The sequence below is a fragment of the Leucopleurus acutus genome (genome assembly GCF_964270905.1).
Source record: "Leucopleurus acutus genome assembly, chromosome: 3".
NCBI lineage: Eukaryota > Metazoa > Chordata > Mammalia > Artiodactyla > Delphinidae > Leucopleurus > Leucopleurus acutus.
Genome location: NC_139145.1, coordinates 140,805,237 through 140,820,244, shown reverse-complemented (window position 1 = coordinate 140,820,244; position 15,008 = coordinate 140,805,237). Strand labels below are relative to the sequence as shown.

At 37.1% G+C, this 15,008-nt stretch overlaps 1 protein-coding gene across 5 annotated transcripts in view; it reads left to right on the top strand.

Annotated features, from left to right (window-relative positions):
- GHR (growth hormone receptor) overlaps window positions 1-14,715 on the top strand; it is a gene marked incomplete at its 5' end in the record, with an annotated part of 273,813 nt that extends 259,098 nt beyond the window's left edge. For all 5 annotated transcript variants that reach the window (XM_082836086.1, XM_082836087.1, XM_082836088.1 and 2 more), the window contains 2 exons: window positions 5,032-5,101; window positions 11,715-14,715. In XM_082836086.1, the coding sequence (XP_082692212.1) occupies window positions 5,032-5,101; window positions 11,715-12,695 (1,051 nt within the window). In that variant the 3' untranslated portion in view covers window positions 12,696-14,715. The remainder of the gene's footprint in view (window positions 1-5,031; window positions 5,102-11,714) is intronic.
- Between the last annotated feature and the right edge of the window lie 293 nt (window positions 14,716-15,008).

Below are 15,008 nucleotides of genomic sequence, written 5' to 3'. Positions count from 1 at the left end.
AAGGGTTAATCTCCAATTTTATAATGTAAGCTCAGGAGAAAACAAAATTCCCTCTGTAGAATTTTATTTTCTATCTAACTTTCTAGCAACATTACTATCTTAGAAACACAAGTATTATAAAGCAGGATAACACACTTTTCAATTGTGGGGGGGGGAGTTAGTAAATAAGTAAATAATTATTTAGGATTTTAAGTAATTTATATATTTAAGCAATGCCAACAGCAAAGGAGTCAAATTATTCTGTTGATTAATTTGAATTCACTGATCTGTACAGTTAGGCGATGGGCTAATTTATGTGTACCTGCAGTAGATAAACCCACTATGTACATAACGGAATTTACTTTTAACATTAGTTGTCAATTTCGAGTCATCATGAAGACCAAGCAGATTTGTTATGTTGCTTAAAATTACATTAGTTAACAGTATTTGAAAGAAAAAATAATCCTCCAAATAGAATTTCAAAGGAAATATATTAACCTTTGTCTAAAAGAGTGTTTTCTATGAATAATGAAGTTCTTAACTATGACGCTTGGTCAAAATCACCAAATTGGGAAAAATTTTGGAAATCTATTTGTACTGCCAAATTTCCTGTTCTAAATTAAGTTTTCCGTGGAAAACAATTAACCTTTCTTTTTTCATGTACCCATAAAAACCCTTATCATTGTCTAAATTTCCATGTTCTAATGAAAGTAGGAAATGGTAGAAAATAGCTGACAGCAAGTGTGGAAAGAACAATTAAAATGAAACTCAAAGAATGAGGTGCTATGCCAGTTTACCCCAGAACTTCAGGACTGTAAAGGACTTCAGGTGCTCTTTGCTTGAGGTTTTGTTAGTTCACAAACCAAGCCACTGCTCCCTTTCTTAGTCCAGATCATTGAGTCAACTCTAGCAAAATTTATAGTGTAATTTGGATTTGAATAAAATGATAGAAAAATCAGAAACGTAGTTTCATGCCAGTTTATCGTTATTCTACACTCTGTGGCTCCCACCATATGACCTACTCCAGCCTTCAAGCTATGACTAATCCAGGAAGAAATAACTGAATCAACATAAAACAGAAGTGACAAACTGGCAACCAGAAAGCCAAATTCAGCCCACAGATCCATGTTTTGTTGTTTTATGTTCTTTTGATTTTGGAGTAAAGGTTTTCCTGCAAAGTGTTTATAAAACAGGGAATTTTCACACAAAAATCCAGATTACCAGATTACCTTTAAAAACAGATCTAGTGAAACTGGGCTGATATTTCTGCATGGCAACATGTGCAACAACCATCCCATTTGCAAAGGGCATATGTTCTCTGTCACCATTCCCATCCCTCCCTATGACTTTGTACCAGGCCCGCTATATTCAGTTGCATGACTGGCTTGGGTCCTCCAAGCTCCAAGCTATATTCAGTTGCATGACTGGCTTGGGTCCTCCAAGCTGCAGGGTCTGCCACCCTGGCCTAAAGTCAACCACAACTCCTAGAAAGCTATCAACAAGTACCTAAATGCATCATCCTCTTCAAAAAAAAAAAAAAAAAAAAGAGGCACCCATACAAAGTAAAGCGTTAGACATTTAGGAAACTTTGCCTCCTGTAACTGGGGTTTTGTTGCATTTTTCTATGTGTTTGAACCTGTGAACTATTCATTTAGAGATGCAGAACCAAGTTTAACCCATCAGCGCGACAGAAGGCAAAGGGCCCAGGCTTTGGAGTCAGCTGCTTTGGATTTGAGCGCCAGCTGAGCCAAGTATTAGTGTGTGATTTGAACATGTTCCTTAAATATCTAAATCTTTCCACAGATAATGTCTTCTGCCTCCCTGGTAGTGGTAAGGATTAAATGAAATGTTTAGTGCAAGGGTTGACAAAGTTGTTTTAAAAATGACCAAACAGTAAACTTTTAGGCTTTCTAGGCTATGCAATCTCTGTCACCACTACTCAGCTCTGCCACTGTGGCATGAAAGCAGCCATAGATGATATGCAAACTATTTTACATAGATAATATGTAAAATGACCATGACCATGTTCCAATAAAACTTTATTTACAAAAACAGAGGGCAGACCACATTTGGCCCATAGACCGTAATTTGCCGACCCAGAGTCTAGTGCAAGATACATCTCATAGTGGTTTATCAGAAGCATTCAAAAATGGTAGCAGTTATTAATAACATGAATTTTTTCTATAACTTCTGTTCATCAGTAACAATTTAACACCGCCCCACAGAGTAAACCTAGTGGAGTCTACTCAAACACAACTTACGGAATTTGGCTTATTCCTTGGATTATGTAAAAAGGTGGTGGAAACATGCAAAAAACGTTCATTCACACTAAGTAGACTATCAGCTGATACCCAAAACTCAGATTGGAATGGATAATCTCTGAGCTTTATTCCAGAGCCACAATGTTAATTTTTTTTAATTGAAGTATAATTGCTTTACAATGTTGTGTTAGTTTCTCGTGTACAGTGAACTGAATCAGCTATATGTGTATATATATATATCCCCTCCCTCTTGGACCTCCCTCCCCCCCATCCCACCCATCTAGGTTATCACAGAGCACCGAGCTGAGCTCCCTGTGCTATACAGCAGGTTCCCACTAGCTATCTATTTTACACATGGTAGTGTATTGATGTCAAACCTAATCTCCCAATTCATCCCACCCTCCCCTTCCCCACTGTGTCCACACGTCCATTCTCCACGTCTGCCTTTCTATTCCTGCCCTTCAGATAGGTTCATCTGTACCATTTTCTAGATTCCACATATATGCATTAATATACAATATGTGTTTTTCTCTTTCTGACTTACTTCACTCTGTATGACAGACTCTAGGTCCATCCACATCTCTACAAATGACCCAATTTTGTTCACTTTTATGGCTGAGTAATATTGTATATATGTACCACATCTTCTTTATCCATTTGTCTGTCATTGGACATTTAGGTTGTTTCTATGTCCTGGCTATTGTAAATAGTGCTGCAATGAACATTGTGGTACATGAATCTTTTTGAATTATGGTTTCTCAGGGTATATGCCCAGTAGTGGGATTGCTGGGGCATATGGTTGTTCTATTTTCAGTTTTTTAAGGAACCTCCATGCTGTTCTCCATAGTGGCTGTACCAATTTACATTCCCACCAACAGTGCAAGGGGGTTCCCTTTTCTCCACACCCTCTCCAGCATTTATTGTTTGTAGATATGTGATGATGGCCATTCTGACTGGTGTGAGGTGATACCTCATTGTAGTTTTGATTTGCATTTCTCTAATAATTAGTGATGCAGAGCAGCTTATGATGTGCCTCTTGGCCATCTGTATGTCTTCTTTGCTGAAATGTCTCTTCAGGTCTTCTGCCCATTTTTTGATTGGGTTGTCTTTTTGATATTGAGCTGCATGAGCTGTTTGTATATTTTGGAGATTAATCCTTTGTCCATTGCTTCATTTGCAAATATTTTCTCCCATTCTGTGTGTTGTCTTTTTGTCTTGTTTATGGTTTCCTTTGCTGTGCAAAAGCTTTTAAGTTTCATTAGGTCCCATTTGTTTGTTTTTATTTTCATTACTCTAGAAGGTGGGTCATAAAAGATCTTGCTGTGATTTATGTCAAAGAGTGTTCTGCCTGTGTTTTCCTCTAAGGGTTTTATAGTGTCAGGTCTTACATTTAGGTCTTTAATCCACTTCGAGTTTATTTTTGTGTATGGTGTTAGGGAGTGTTCTTATTTCACGTTTTCTTTTACATGTAGCTGTCCAGTTTTCCCAGCACCATCTATTGAAGAGGCTGTCTTGTGTCCATTGTATATTCTTGCCTCCTTTGTCATAGATTAGGTGACCATAGGTGCATGCGTTTATCTCTGGGCTTTCTATCCTGTACCATTGATCTGTATTTCTGTTTTTGTGCCAGTACCATACTGTCTTGATTACTGTAGCTTTGTAGTATAGTCTGAAGTCGGGGAGCCTGATTCCTCCAGCTCTGTTTTTCAATCTCAATATTGCTTTGGCTAGTCGGGGTCTTTCATGCTTCCACACACATTGTATAATTTTTTGTTCTAAATCTGTGAAAAATGCCATTGATAATTTGACAGAGATTGCACTGAGCCTATAGATTGCTTTGGGTAGCATAGTCATTTTCATAGTATTGATTCTTCCAATCCAGGAGCATGGTATATCTCTCCATCTGTTTGTGTCATCTTTGATTTCTTTCATCAGTGGCTTATAGTAGTATCTGAGCTTTATTCCACAGCCACAATGTTGACTTTAAAACAAAAACTCTAGTTACACTATTAATGAAATAAATAAATGACTTACTCAAACTTATTCAAGAAATGGTTTATTGAGCACCTTCTCTGTGCCAGGAATTGTTCTAAGTACTGGGGATACAATCAGGCACAAGACAAGCAGGATAGATATTGAAATGAATTATGGTCAAAAAGTAACTTAAATATTTGGAACAGAAATATTAAGTGCATCATAGACTTGTGTATACAAATCCATACTGATTAGAGATAGTTCAAATTTAGTCTGTCCTAACTGAAATGAACTGTGCAATAACACCCTGGTTAATGAGATTGCCTTGGGTAATCTTATAATTCATGTAGATTTGTGGTGTGAACTTATACCAACCCACTCTTTTTTAAGGGTACAGATAATGTTGGCTCCACATAGATTGGCTCTTTCTCCTCCCCTTCCCTTCCTCTACAAATTACAGATGAGATGTATATTAAAATTACCTCCCTTATAACTGACATGGAAATTGGCTTCAGATGGAATTAAATTTCTAACTTCCAATACTAAGACTGTCTTATCAATAAAAGACATTATAAAAGAAAAGTTATAAGAAAACTGCATTTTACTTAAATTGGTTTCAGATGAGGGTTTTTTGTTGTTTTTTATTCTTTTTTTCTTCTATGGTTTTGCCTTGTTATTTACTGCTTAATGCTTTCCTCTTTCTCAGATTATACTTATTCCAAATTTTCTGTTACTTTAATAATACTGTCAACATTTTATTTCTATCTTTTGAAATGAGAATGTATAACTGACATCAAAACAAAATTTTGTTTTCAAGGATTAAGATGTTGATTCTACCCCCAGTTCCAGTTCCAAAGATTAAAGGAATTGATCCAGATCTCCTCAAGGTAATTAATAAATTATCTAAGTTATACATAACACTAATTAAATGATACCTGAACAATAATGTCTTATGTTGAGACCTTTTGCAAGCTATATGTATTACATTTTATTTTTTGTATTCCTTCTGGAAAAAAAGTTTTTAAATAATACATCTCAAAATTATGAAAATGTCTTACGTATTTAAAAGTTCTTGACCACTGGATCAAGATGGCAGAGTAGTAGAATGTGAAGCTCACTGCCTCACACAAATACATCAAAAACACACCTACATGTGGAACAATTCTCACGGAATATCTACTGAACGCTGGCAGAAGACGTCAGACCTCTAAAAGGGCAAGAAAATTTCTGTGTAACCAGGTAGGACAAAAGAAAAGAAAGGAATTGGGAAGGGACCTGCACCCCACCCCTTGGGAGAGAGCTGTGAAAGAGGAAAGATGCCTGCACCCTGGGAAGTCCCCTCACCATCATGGAGATCAGCCGGGACAGAGTGGGAGTTTTAGAGCCTTGGAGGAGAATGCAGGAACCGGTTTTGCAGCAGCTGGAATGGAGAGAGACCGGCAGACAGCCAGTGCCACCGCTCAGCACTCCCCGGCCGGAGACACACATCCATCAGTGCAGGCAGGGACCGGGTGCTGAAGCTCAGGCTTCAGAGATTAGATCCAGGGAGAGGACTCAGGTGGTAGGCTGTGCAGAAAGAGCCTGAAGGGGCTGGAGTTTGGTGCAACTGCACCAGAGGATGTACGCAGAGGAAGCCTGGGCTACCTTAGAGGCCAGGTACCATTGTTTGGGTGGTGTGCGAGAGGAGAGGCAAGACCTGCCATTGCAGCCTTTCTCCCTGCACGTGCTCTCAGGTTGCAGGACACTGCCTACACAAGCTACAGGAGCGATCACAAGCCACCACCACCCCCATGCTTTAAGAGCTGTCATGAGCTACCACCACCACCCTCGCAGATTCCAGTAGTTGTGAGCCACCTCCCATCGTGTGCTCCAGGGCTGCGCATGAGCTGCTACCACCACAGAGAATGCCAGGACCAGGCACCAGCCACTGCATCTGCACACGCCCTATCAAGAGAATAATGGCCAGCACATGCTGAGGAAAGAGGTGACAGGCATCAATACTAAAAACAGCCCTTGCACCAAAATATTAAATCCACACAAACTACACCGGGACACTCCCACACATAAATAGCCCTCCAAGACCACAGTAGATTATTGTTTCTCCTAAACTCACGGAATAAGAGAAATAGAAGGTAAAATGAAGAAGGAGAGGAACCACTCCCAGTTAAAAGACCAAGAGAATTCCCCTGAAAGAGCAATGAAACAGACCTCTTCAGTCTAATAGACACCGAGTTCAAAAAGGAGATAATGAAAATACTGAAGGAATTAAGAAATGCTATTGACAGAAATGCAGAGTACTGTAAAAAGGAACTAGAAACTATAAAAAGGAACCAAAAAAATTCTAAAACTCATTTGCCAAGACGAAAACTGAACTAAAGGCAATGAATAATACATAAAAATGAGTAAATGACCTGGAAGATAGAATAATGGAAATCACCCAATCAAGACAGCAGACAGAAAGCCAAATGAAAAAAAAATGAAAGCAATATAAGAGACCTATGGGATAATATAAAGCATGCCAATCTATGCATAATAGAGACCCCAGAATGGGAAGAAAGAGAAAAGGGTATTGAAAATGTATTTGGGAAGCTGAAAACTTCCCAAATGTAAAGAAAGAAACATATCCAGGTACAGGAAGCAGAGGGTCCCAAACAAGGTAAAACCAAACAGACCTACACCAAAATTATAATTAAAATGGCAAAAGTTAAAGAGAGGATTCTAAAGGCAGCAAGAGAAAAGTTAATTACAAGGGAACCCCCATAAGGCTATCAGCTGATTTCTGTACAGAAACTTTGCAGGCCAGAAGGAAGTGGCAAGATACATTCAAAGTCCTGAAGGGGAAAAAACTGCAACCTAGGATACTCTACCCAGCAAGATTATTACTTACAATAGAAGGAGCGAGAAAGAATTTCTTAGACAAGCAAAAACTAAAAGAATACAGCAATACTAAACCTATTCCTAATTATCCTAAAGGAAATATTGAAAGGTCTTCTGTAAATAGAAAGGAAGAATATATAGGAAAGAGAAAATCACAATTGGAAAGAAAATCACCTAAATAAGCCAGTACACAGATTTTTTAAAAATCAAAATAAATTTCTGTGAAATTTATGATAACCACAGTGAACAGCAAAAGGATGAACATGAAGATGTAAAAGAGGACATCAAAATCATATAATGTGGGGGAGAAGAGTAAGAAAGTGTAAATTGTTTTTTATCATTTCCTAGAATGTGTTTGAGCCTATATGATTACCAGTCTAAGGCAAGTATCAATAGCTATAGGATGGGGTTTACATACTTGAGAAACAAGGTAACCACAAATCAAAAACATACAATAGACTCACAAAAACCAAAAAGAAGTACAATACAAAAGAAAATCATCAAACCACAAAAGGGAAAAACAAAAAGAAAAAAGGGACAAAGAAGAAATAAAAAATCAACAGGAAGGCAGGGGTTAAAATGGCAATAAATACATATCTATCAATAATTACCTTAATGTCAATGGACTAAATGCTCCAATCAAAAGACACAGAGAGGAAGATTGGATAAAAAAAAACAAGAGCCTACAATATGCTGCCTACAAGAGACCCACTTCAGAGCAAAGGACACAGATTGAAAGTGAGGAGATGGAAAAAGATATTTCATGCAAATGGAAATGACAAGGTGGGGATCACAATACACGTATCAGACAGAATAGACTTTAAAACAAAGGCCATAAAGAAAAATAAAGAAGGACACTTTTACACTCATCAACATATATGCACCTAATATAGGAGCACCCAAATACATAAAACAAATACTAACAGACATAAAGGGAGAAATTGACAGGAATACAATAATAGTAGTAGACTTTAACACCCCACTCAACATCAGTGCACAGATCTTCTAGAAAGAAAATAAGGCAACAGAGATCCTAAATGATACAATAGAACAGATAGACCTAATTGATATTTTTAGGACATTACATCCAAAAAAACAGAATATACATTCTTTTCGAGTGCACATGGAACATTCTCTAGGATTGACCACATACTAGGGTACAAAACAGACCTCAACAAACTTGAGTATAGAAATTATCTCAAGCATCTTTTCTGACCACAGCAGCATGAAACTAGAAATCAACCACAGAAAAAGAAAATGACTAAACAGTATGCTACTAAAAAAAGATTACCAAACAATATGCTACTAAAAAACCAATCAGTCAACAATGAAATCAAAGAGTAAATTAAAAAATACCTTGAGAAAAATTACCATGAAAACACCACTGTACAAAATCTATGGGATGCAGCAAAAGCAATTCCTAGAGGGAAGTTCATAGTGATACAGGCCTTCCTCAAAAAAACAAGAAAAGTCTCAGATAAACAACCTAATCTACCACTTAAAAGAAGTAGAAAAAGAACAAACAGAACCTAAAATCAGCAGCAGGATGGAAATAATCAAGATCAGAGAGGAAATAAATAGAATAGTGATTAAAAAATAGAAAAAAAATCAATAAAACCCAGAGCTGGTTCTTTGAAAGGGTAAACAAGACTGACAAACCTCTGGCCAGGCTCACCAAGAAGAAAAGAGAGAGAACCCAAATAAACAAAAAAAGAAATGAAAAAGGAGACATAACAACTGATACCACAGTAATACAGAAACCATAAGGGAATGCTATGACCAATTATATCTCAACAAATTCAACAACCTAGAAGAAAAGGACAAGTTTTTAGAAACATACAGCCCACCAAAATTGAATCAACAATAAGTAGATAATTTGAACAGACTGATCATTAGAGGTGAAATAGAATATGTAATTAACTCCCTACAAACAAAAATCCAGGACCAGATGGCTTCAAAGGCAAATTCTACCAAACATACAAAGAATAACTCACACCAGTCCTTCTCAAACTCTTCCAAAGAATTGAAGAGGAGGGAACACTCCCAAAGACATTCTATGAAGCCACCATCACCCTGATACCAAAACCAGACAAAGACACCACCAAAAAAGAAAATTACAGGCCAATATCTTTGATGAATATAGACGCAAAAATTCTCAACAAAATCCAACAACACATAAAAAAAGATCATACACCATGACCAAGAGTCATCCCAAGTTCACAAGCATGGTTCAGCATACACAAATCAATGTGGTACATCACATAAACAAAAGAGAAGACAAAAACCACATGATCATCTCAAAAGATGCAGAAAGAACATTTGACAAAATTCCACATCCATTCATGATAAAAACTCTTACCAAAGTGGGTACACAGGGAACATATCTCAACATAGTAAAAGCTATGACAAACCCACAGCCAATATAATACACAATGGTGAAAAGCTGAAAGACTTCCCGCTAAAATCTGGAACAAGATAAGGATGCCCACTCTTACCTCTTCTATTTAACATAGTATTGGAAGTCCTAGCCATAGCAATCAGACAAGAAAAAGAAATAAAAATTATCCAAATTGGAAGGAAAGAGGCAAAATTGTCATTTTATGCAGATGACATACTATATAGAAAACCCTAAAGAATCCACAAAAAAACTACTAGAAATAATAAGCAAATTCAGCAAAGTAGCAGGATACAAGATTAACATATAGAAACCGGTTGCATTTCTTTACACTAACAACAGAATATCAGAAAGGGAATGTAAACAAACAATATTATTTAAAATCTCACCCAAAAATATAAAATATGCTTAAGAATAAACCTGACTGTGGAGGTAAAAGACTTATATGCTGAGAACTATAAAACATTAATAAAGGAAACTGAAGGTGAGTCAAAGAAATGGAAAGATATCCCATGCTCATGGATTGGAAGAATTAACATTGTTAAAATGGTCATACAGCCCAAAGCAAACTACAGATTTAATGCAGTCCCTATCAAATTACCCATGACATTTTTCACAGAACTAGAATAATCCTAAAATTTATATGGAACTATTAAAGACCCAGAATTGCTAAAGCAATCCTGAAGAAAAAGAACAAAGTAGGAGGCATAACCCTCCCAGACTTCAGACAATACTACAAAGCTACAGGGGTATTGGCACAAAAAACAGACATATAGGTCAATGAAACAGAATAGAGAGCCCAGAAATAAACACACACACCTATAGTCAATCTTCAACAAAGGAGGAAAGAATATACAATAGGAAAAAGTCTCTTCAACAAGTGGTGCTGGGAAACTTGGACAGCCATATGGAAATCAATGAAGTTAGAACATACCCTCTCACCATACATAAAAATAAACTCACAGTGGCTTAAAGACTTAAGACATGACACCACAAAACTCCTAGGACAGATCATAGGCAAAACATTCTCTGACAAAAATCATACCAATGTTTTCTTAAGTCAGTCTCCCAAAGCAATAGAAATAAAAACAAAAAGAAACAAATGGGACCTAATCAAACTTACCAGCTTTTGCACAGCAAAAGAAACCATGAACAAAGAGACAACCTACAGAATGGGAGAAAGTATTTTCAAACAATGAGACCAATAAGGGCTTTATTTCCAAAATATACAAATAGCTCATACAACTCAACAAAAAAACAACCCAATTGAAAAATGGGCAGAAGACCTAAATAGACATTTCTCCAAAGAAGAAATACAAATGGCCAATAGGCACATGAAAAGATGCTCAACATTGCTAATTACTAGAGAAATGCAAATCAAAACTACAATGAGGTACCACGTCACACCAGTCAGAATGGCCATCATTAAAAACTCTACAAATAACAGATGCTGGAGAGGGTGTGGAGAAAAGAGAACACTCCTACACTGTTGGAATGTAAGTTGGTACAGCCTCTATGGAAAACAATATAGAGGTTCCTCAGAAAACTAAAAATAGAATTACCATATATGATCCAGCAATCCCACTCCTAGGCATATATCCAGACAAAACTCTAATCCAAAAAGATACATGCACCCCTATGTTCACAGCAGCACTATTCACAATAGCCAAGACATAGAAACAACCTAAATGCCCATCGACAGATGAATGGATAAAGAAGATGTGGTACATATATACAATAGAATACTACTCAGCCATAAAAAAGAATGAAATAATGCCACTTGCAGCAACATGGATGCAACTAGAGATTGTCATACTAAGTGAAGTAAGTCAAAGAGAAAGACAAATACCATATGATATCACTTATATGTGGAATCTAAAATATGACACAAATGAACCTATCTACATATGAAACAAAAACAGACTCACAGACGTAGAGAACAGACTTGTTGCCGAGGGGGAGGGGGTTGGGGGAGGGATGGAATGGGAGGTTGAGGTTAGCAGATACAAGCTATTATATATGGAATGGATAAACAACATCCTGCTGTATAGCCTGGAGAACTATGTTTGGTATTCTGTGATGAACCATAATAGAAAAGAATTTTTAAAAAGAAAGAAAGAAAAGTTCTTCACTAATGTGGTTTTGTTACTAATTAGTCTCTGAATGTTATTTATTATATCACTTAATTGTTGTGAGTTTTTCATAGATCTTCATTTTCTATTTCCTAGGAAGGAAAATTAGAAGAGGTGAACACAATCTTAGCCATTCATGACAACTATAAACACGAATTCTACAATGATGACTCTTGGGTTGAATTTATTGAGCTAGATATTGATGACCCCGATGAAAAGACTGAAGGATCAGACACAGACAGACTTCTAAGCAATGACCATGAAAAATCACTTAATATCCTTGGGGCAAAGGATGACGACTCTGGACGTACCAGCTGTTATGAACCTGACATTCTGGAGACTGATTTCAATGCCAATGACATGTGTGATGGTACCTCAGAGGTTGCTCAGCCACAAAGGTTGAAAGGGGAAGCAGATCGCTTGTGCCTTGACCAGAAGAATCTAAATAACTCACCTTCGAATGATGCTACCCCTGCTAGCCAGCAGCTAGCCAGTGTTATCCTAGGAGAGGAAAACAAACCAAGATCACTTCTTATTGGCAAAACTGAGTCAACTCATCAAGCTGGCCATATACAGCAACAGCTCAGCAATCCAAGTTCATTGGCAAACATCGACTTTTATGCCCAGGTAAGTGACATTACACCAGCAGGGAGTGTGGTCCTTTCCCCGGGCCAAAAGAATAAGGCTGGGATCTCCCAGTGTGACATGCATCCAGAAGTCGTCTCACCCTGCCAAGCAAACTTCATCATGGACAACGCCTACTTCTGTGAGGCAGATGCTAAAAAGTGCATCGCCCTGGCCCCTCATGTGGAGGTTGAATCACATGTAGAGCCAAGCTTTAACCAGGAAGACATTTACATCACCACGGAAAGCCTTACCACTACTGCTGGGAGGTCTGGGACAGCAGAACGTGTTCCAAGTTCTGAGTTGCCTGTCCCAGACTATACCTCCATTCATATAGTACAATCTCCACAGGGCCTCGTACTCAATGCAACTGCCCTGCCCTTGCCTGACAAAGAGTTTCTCTCATCATGTGGCTACGTGAGCACAGACCAACTGAACAAAATCATGCCGTAGCTTTTCTTCGATTTCCCATGAGCTACATATTTAATGAATTACCTATTTACTCTAGCAAAGAGTTGGCTAGGGCATGAATGCTTAAACCAAAACAATGTTTAAACATTTTTTGGAGGGGGGTGGGAGTTGAGGGTGGGGGATACGGATTCTAAATGGCTTTTCCTGAAGTGTTGAAACATGATATTAAAGAAAAAGAAGAAGAACCCTTCATCAGATAGATATTCTTGTTGTGAATTGTAAATATTTTAAAGAATTGTCTCAAAGACTGTTTAGTGGCAGTGATTGTCTTGTTATTGTGGGTGTTAATCTTGTGCTACTAAGCATTGAATGGCTATGTTTTTTAATCTATAGTTAATCATGCTTTTTGAAAAAGCGAAAAATCAGGTGGCTTTTGCAGTTCAGGACGATTGAATGCAAATCATAGCACAGGCTAATTTTTTTTAATAATTGGGAACTAAAATTTTAGGTAAGAAGACAAGAAATAGTTTGGATATGTAAAACATTTATTTTGACATAAAATGGATAAAGGTATTTTTAATAATTTACACTTTAAGCATGGCTATTTTCTATTACACTATACACGGTGTACTGTAGCTCATGCTGACCCATCTAAAGAATGTAGTAACTGCAGTCTAAAGCTGGTTTAATGCTTTGGTCAACGCACCTGAAGAAAAACTAGTTTTTTACAAGGCCCTTTTTATACCTCCTAAAACTCTTTAAATGATTCTAAAATGATTGTAGTTAGCTGCATTATTGGAATGTGTTCATCTTATCTGAATTTGTAAACAGATATTTGTTAATTTAGACAACTTTAAAATGTTTGCACAGATCAACTTATCATGAACCAAAAAAACCCAAAAAAACAAAAAAAACCCACAACACAAATGAACAAAAAGGCTTTTCTTACCCAAGTTTTGGTTCATGTCAGAGCACTGCATACTAAGAGAATAGAAATCATAGCTGGTTCCTATTGACCCAGAATGCTTAATCACTGCAGTGCACGGGGAAGGAGTTTCTTAGTGCACTCAGATCATGAGAGTCAAGCCTTAGAACCTCAGCCACAGTATCTCTTAGTTCATATTTACCTAAGGAAGGAACAGGTACAAGAAGCATTTTGTAAGTTGAAGCTGGTCGAAGTGAAGTTAACCAGATCATGGAATAAAAGTTCAAGAAAAAGCTTTTTCTTTCACAGCCTATAGCCAGACACATACTCATTATTCATGGTAGCAAAAAAAGAGAAAAAACAAGATTTTAAATCCCCAAGATAACTAAAAAATTTATTTAAACCCATAGCAGAAACTTTCTTCCTTACCAAATCTTTTATAGGATTTACTTAAAGTAATAAAAGAAGTTTCATCATTTTTTACTTCCCCTCTGAGTGGATTGGCCTTAAAGCGGGTAGTCAGAAGAAAAAGAAGCAGCCTGAGTAAATTATAAGTTATTGTTCAATATCTTAATAACCTAAACATCATTCATAGGAGCACTGGGATTGCTCCTCAAAAGGTTTGTCAAAAAGAGAAGACTCATCTCACTCAGGAATGCTTCTCACTTAAGTATTTTTTAAAGGTTAATAAAACTTTAAAGTTAGCTTTAACTTAAATAGTATTTGCCATACCTTTTTAGGAAACAAGCTTAATGGTTGGCAATTTTAAATTCCCTCTTTCTTGCAGGAAGGACAGTGAAAAGTTAGAATTGGGTGTTTAAAGTTCAACATGTTACTTTGTAATAGATGTTTAATAGATTTTCTGCTACCTTGCTGCTACGGTTTTCTCTAAGAGCTGCATAATTTAGTTTCATAGACAGTTTCATCAATGTAGAACCTAATTCAACTTAAAACTGTGTGTTTGGGAAAACTATCTTACTATTTTACAATAGGCTGACAACATTTCTATAGCCAAAAATAGCTAAATACCTCAATCGGTTTCCGAATGTCATTTTGGTACTTTGCTGGCCACACAAGCCATTATTCACTAGTATGACTAGTTGTGTCCTGCAGTTTATATTTAACTTTCTTTATGTCTGTGGATTTTTTTCCTTCAAAGTTTAATAAATTTATTTTCTTGGATTTGTGATGGTATGCTTCCATTGTCAAACACCCACAGGAAAAGCACCCTAAATCAGACTGCATACTCAGTTCTTCTCCTTGTAAGGGGAGCATAGCACAGTTCGTTTAAACACAGTAGCAATGTGTGTGAAGATTTTTTTCTGTGCTGAAATATAGAGCAGAGAAGACAGCTCCGACCCTTTTTTTATTTTGAATAAACACAAGCCCAGCTCAAAAATATCCTGCTGGCTTGCCTGGACACTTAGAGC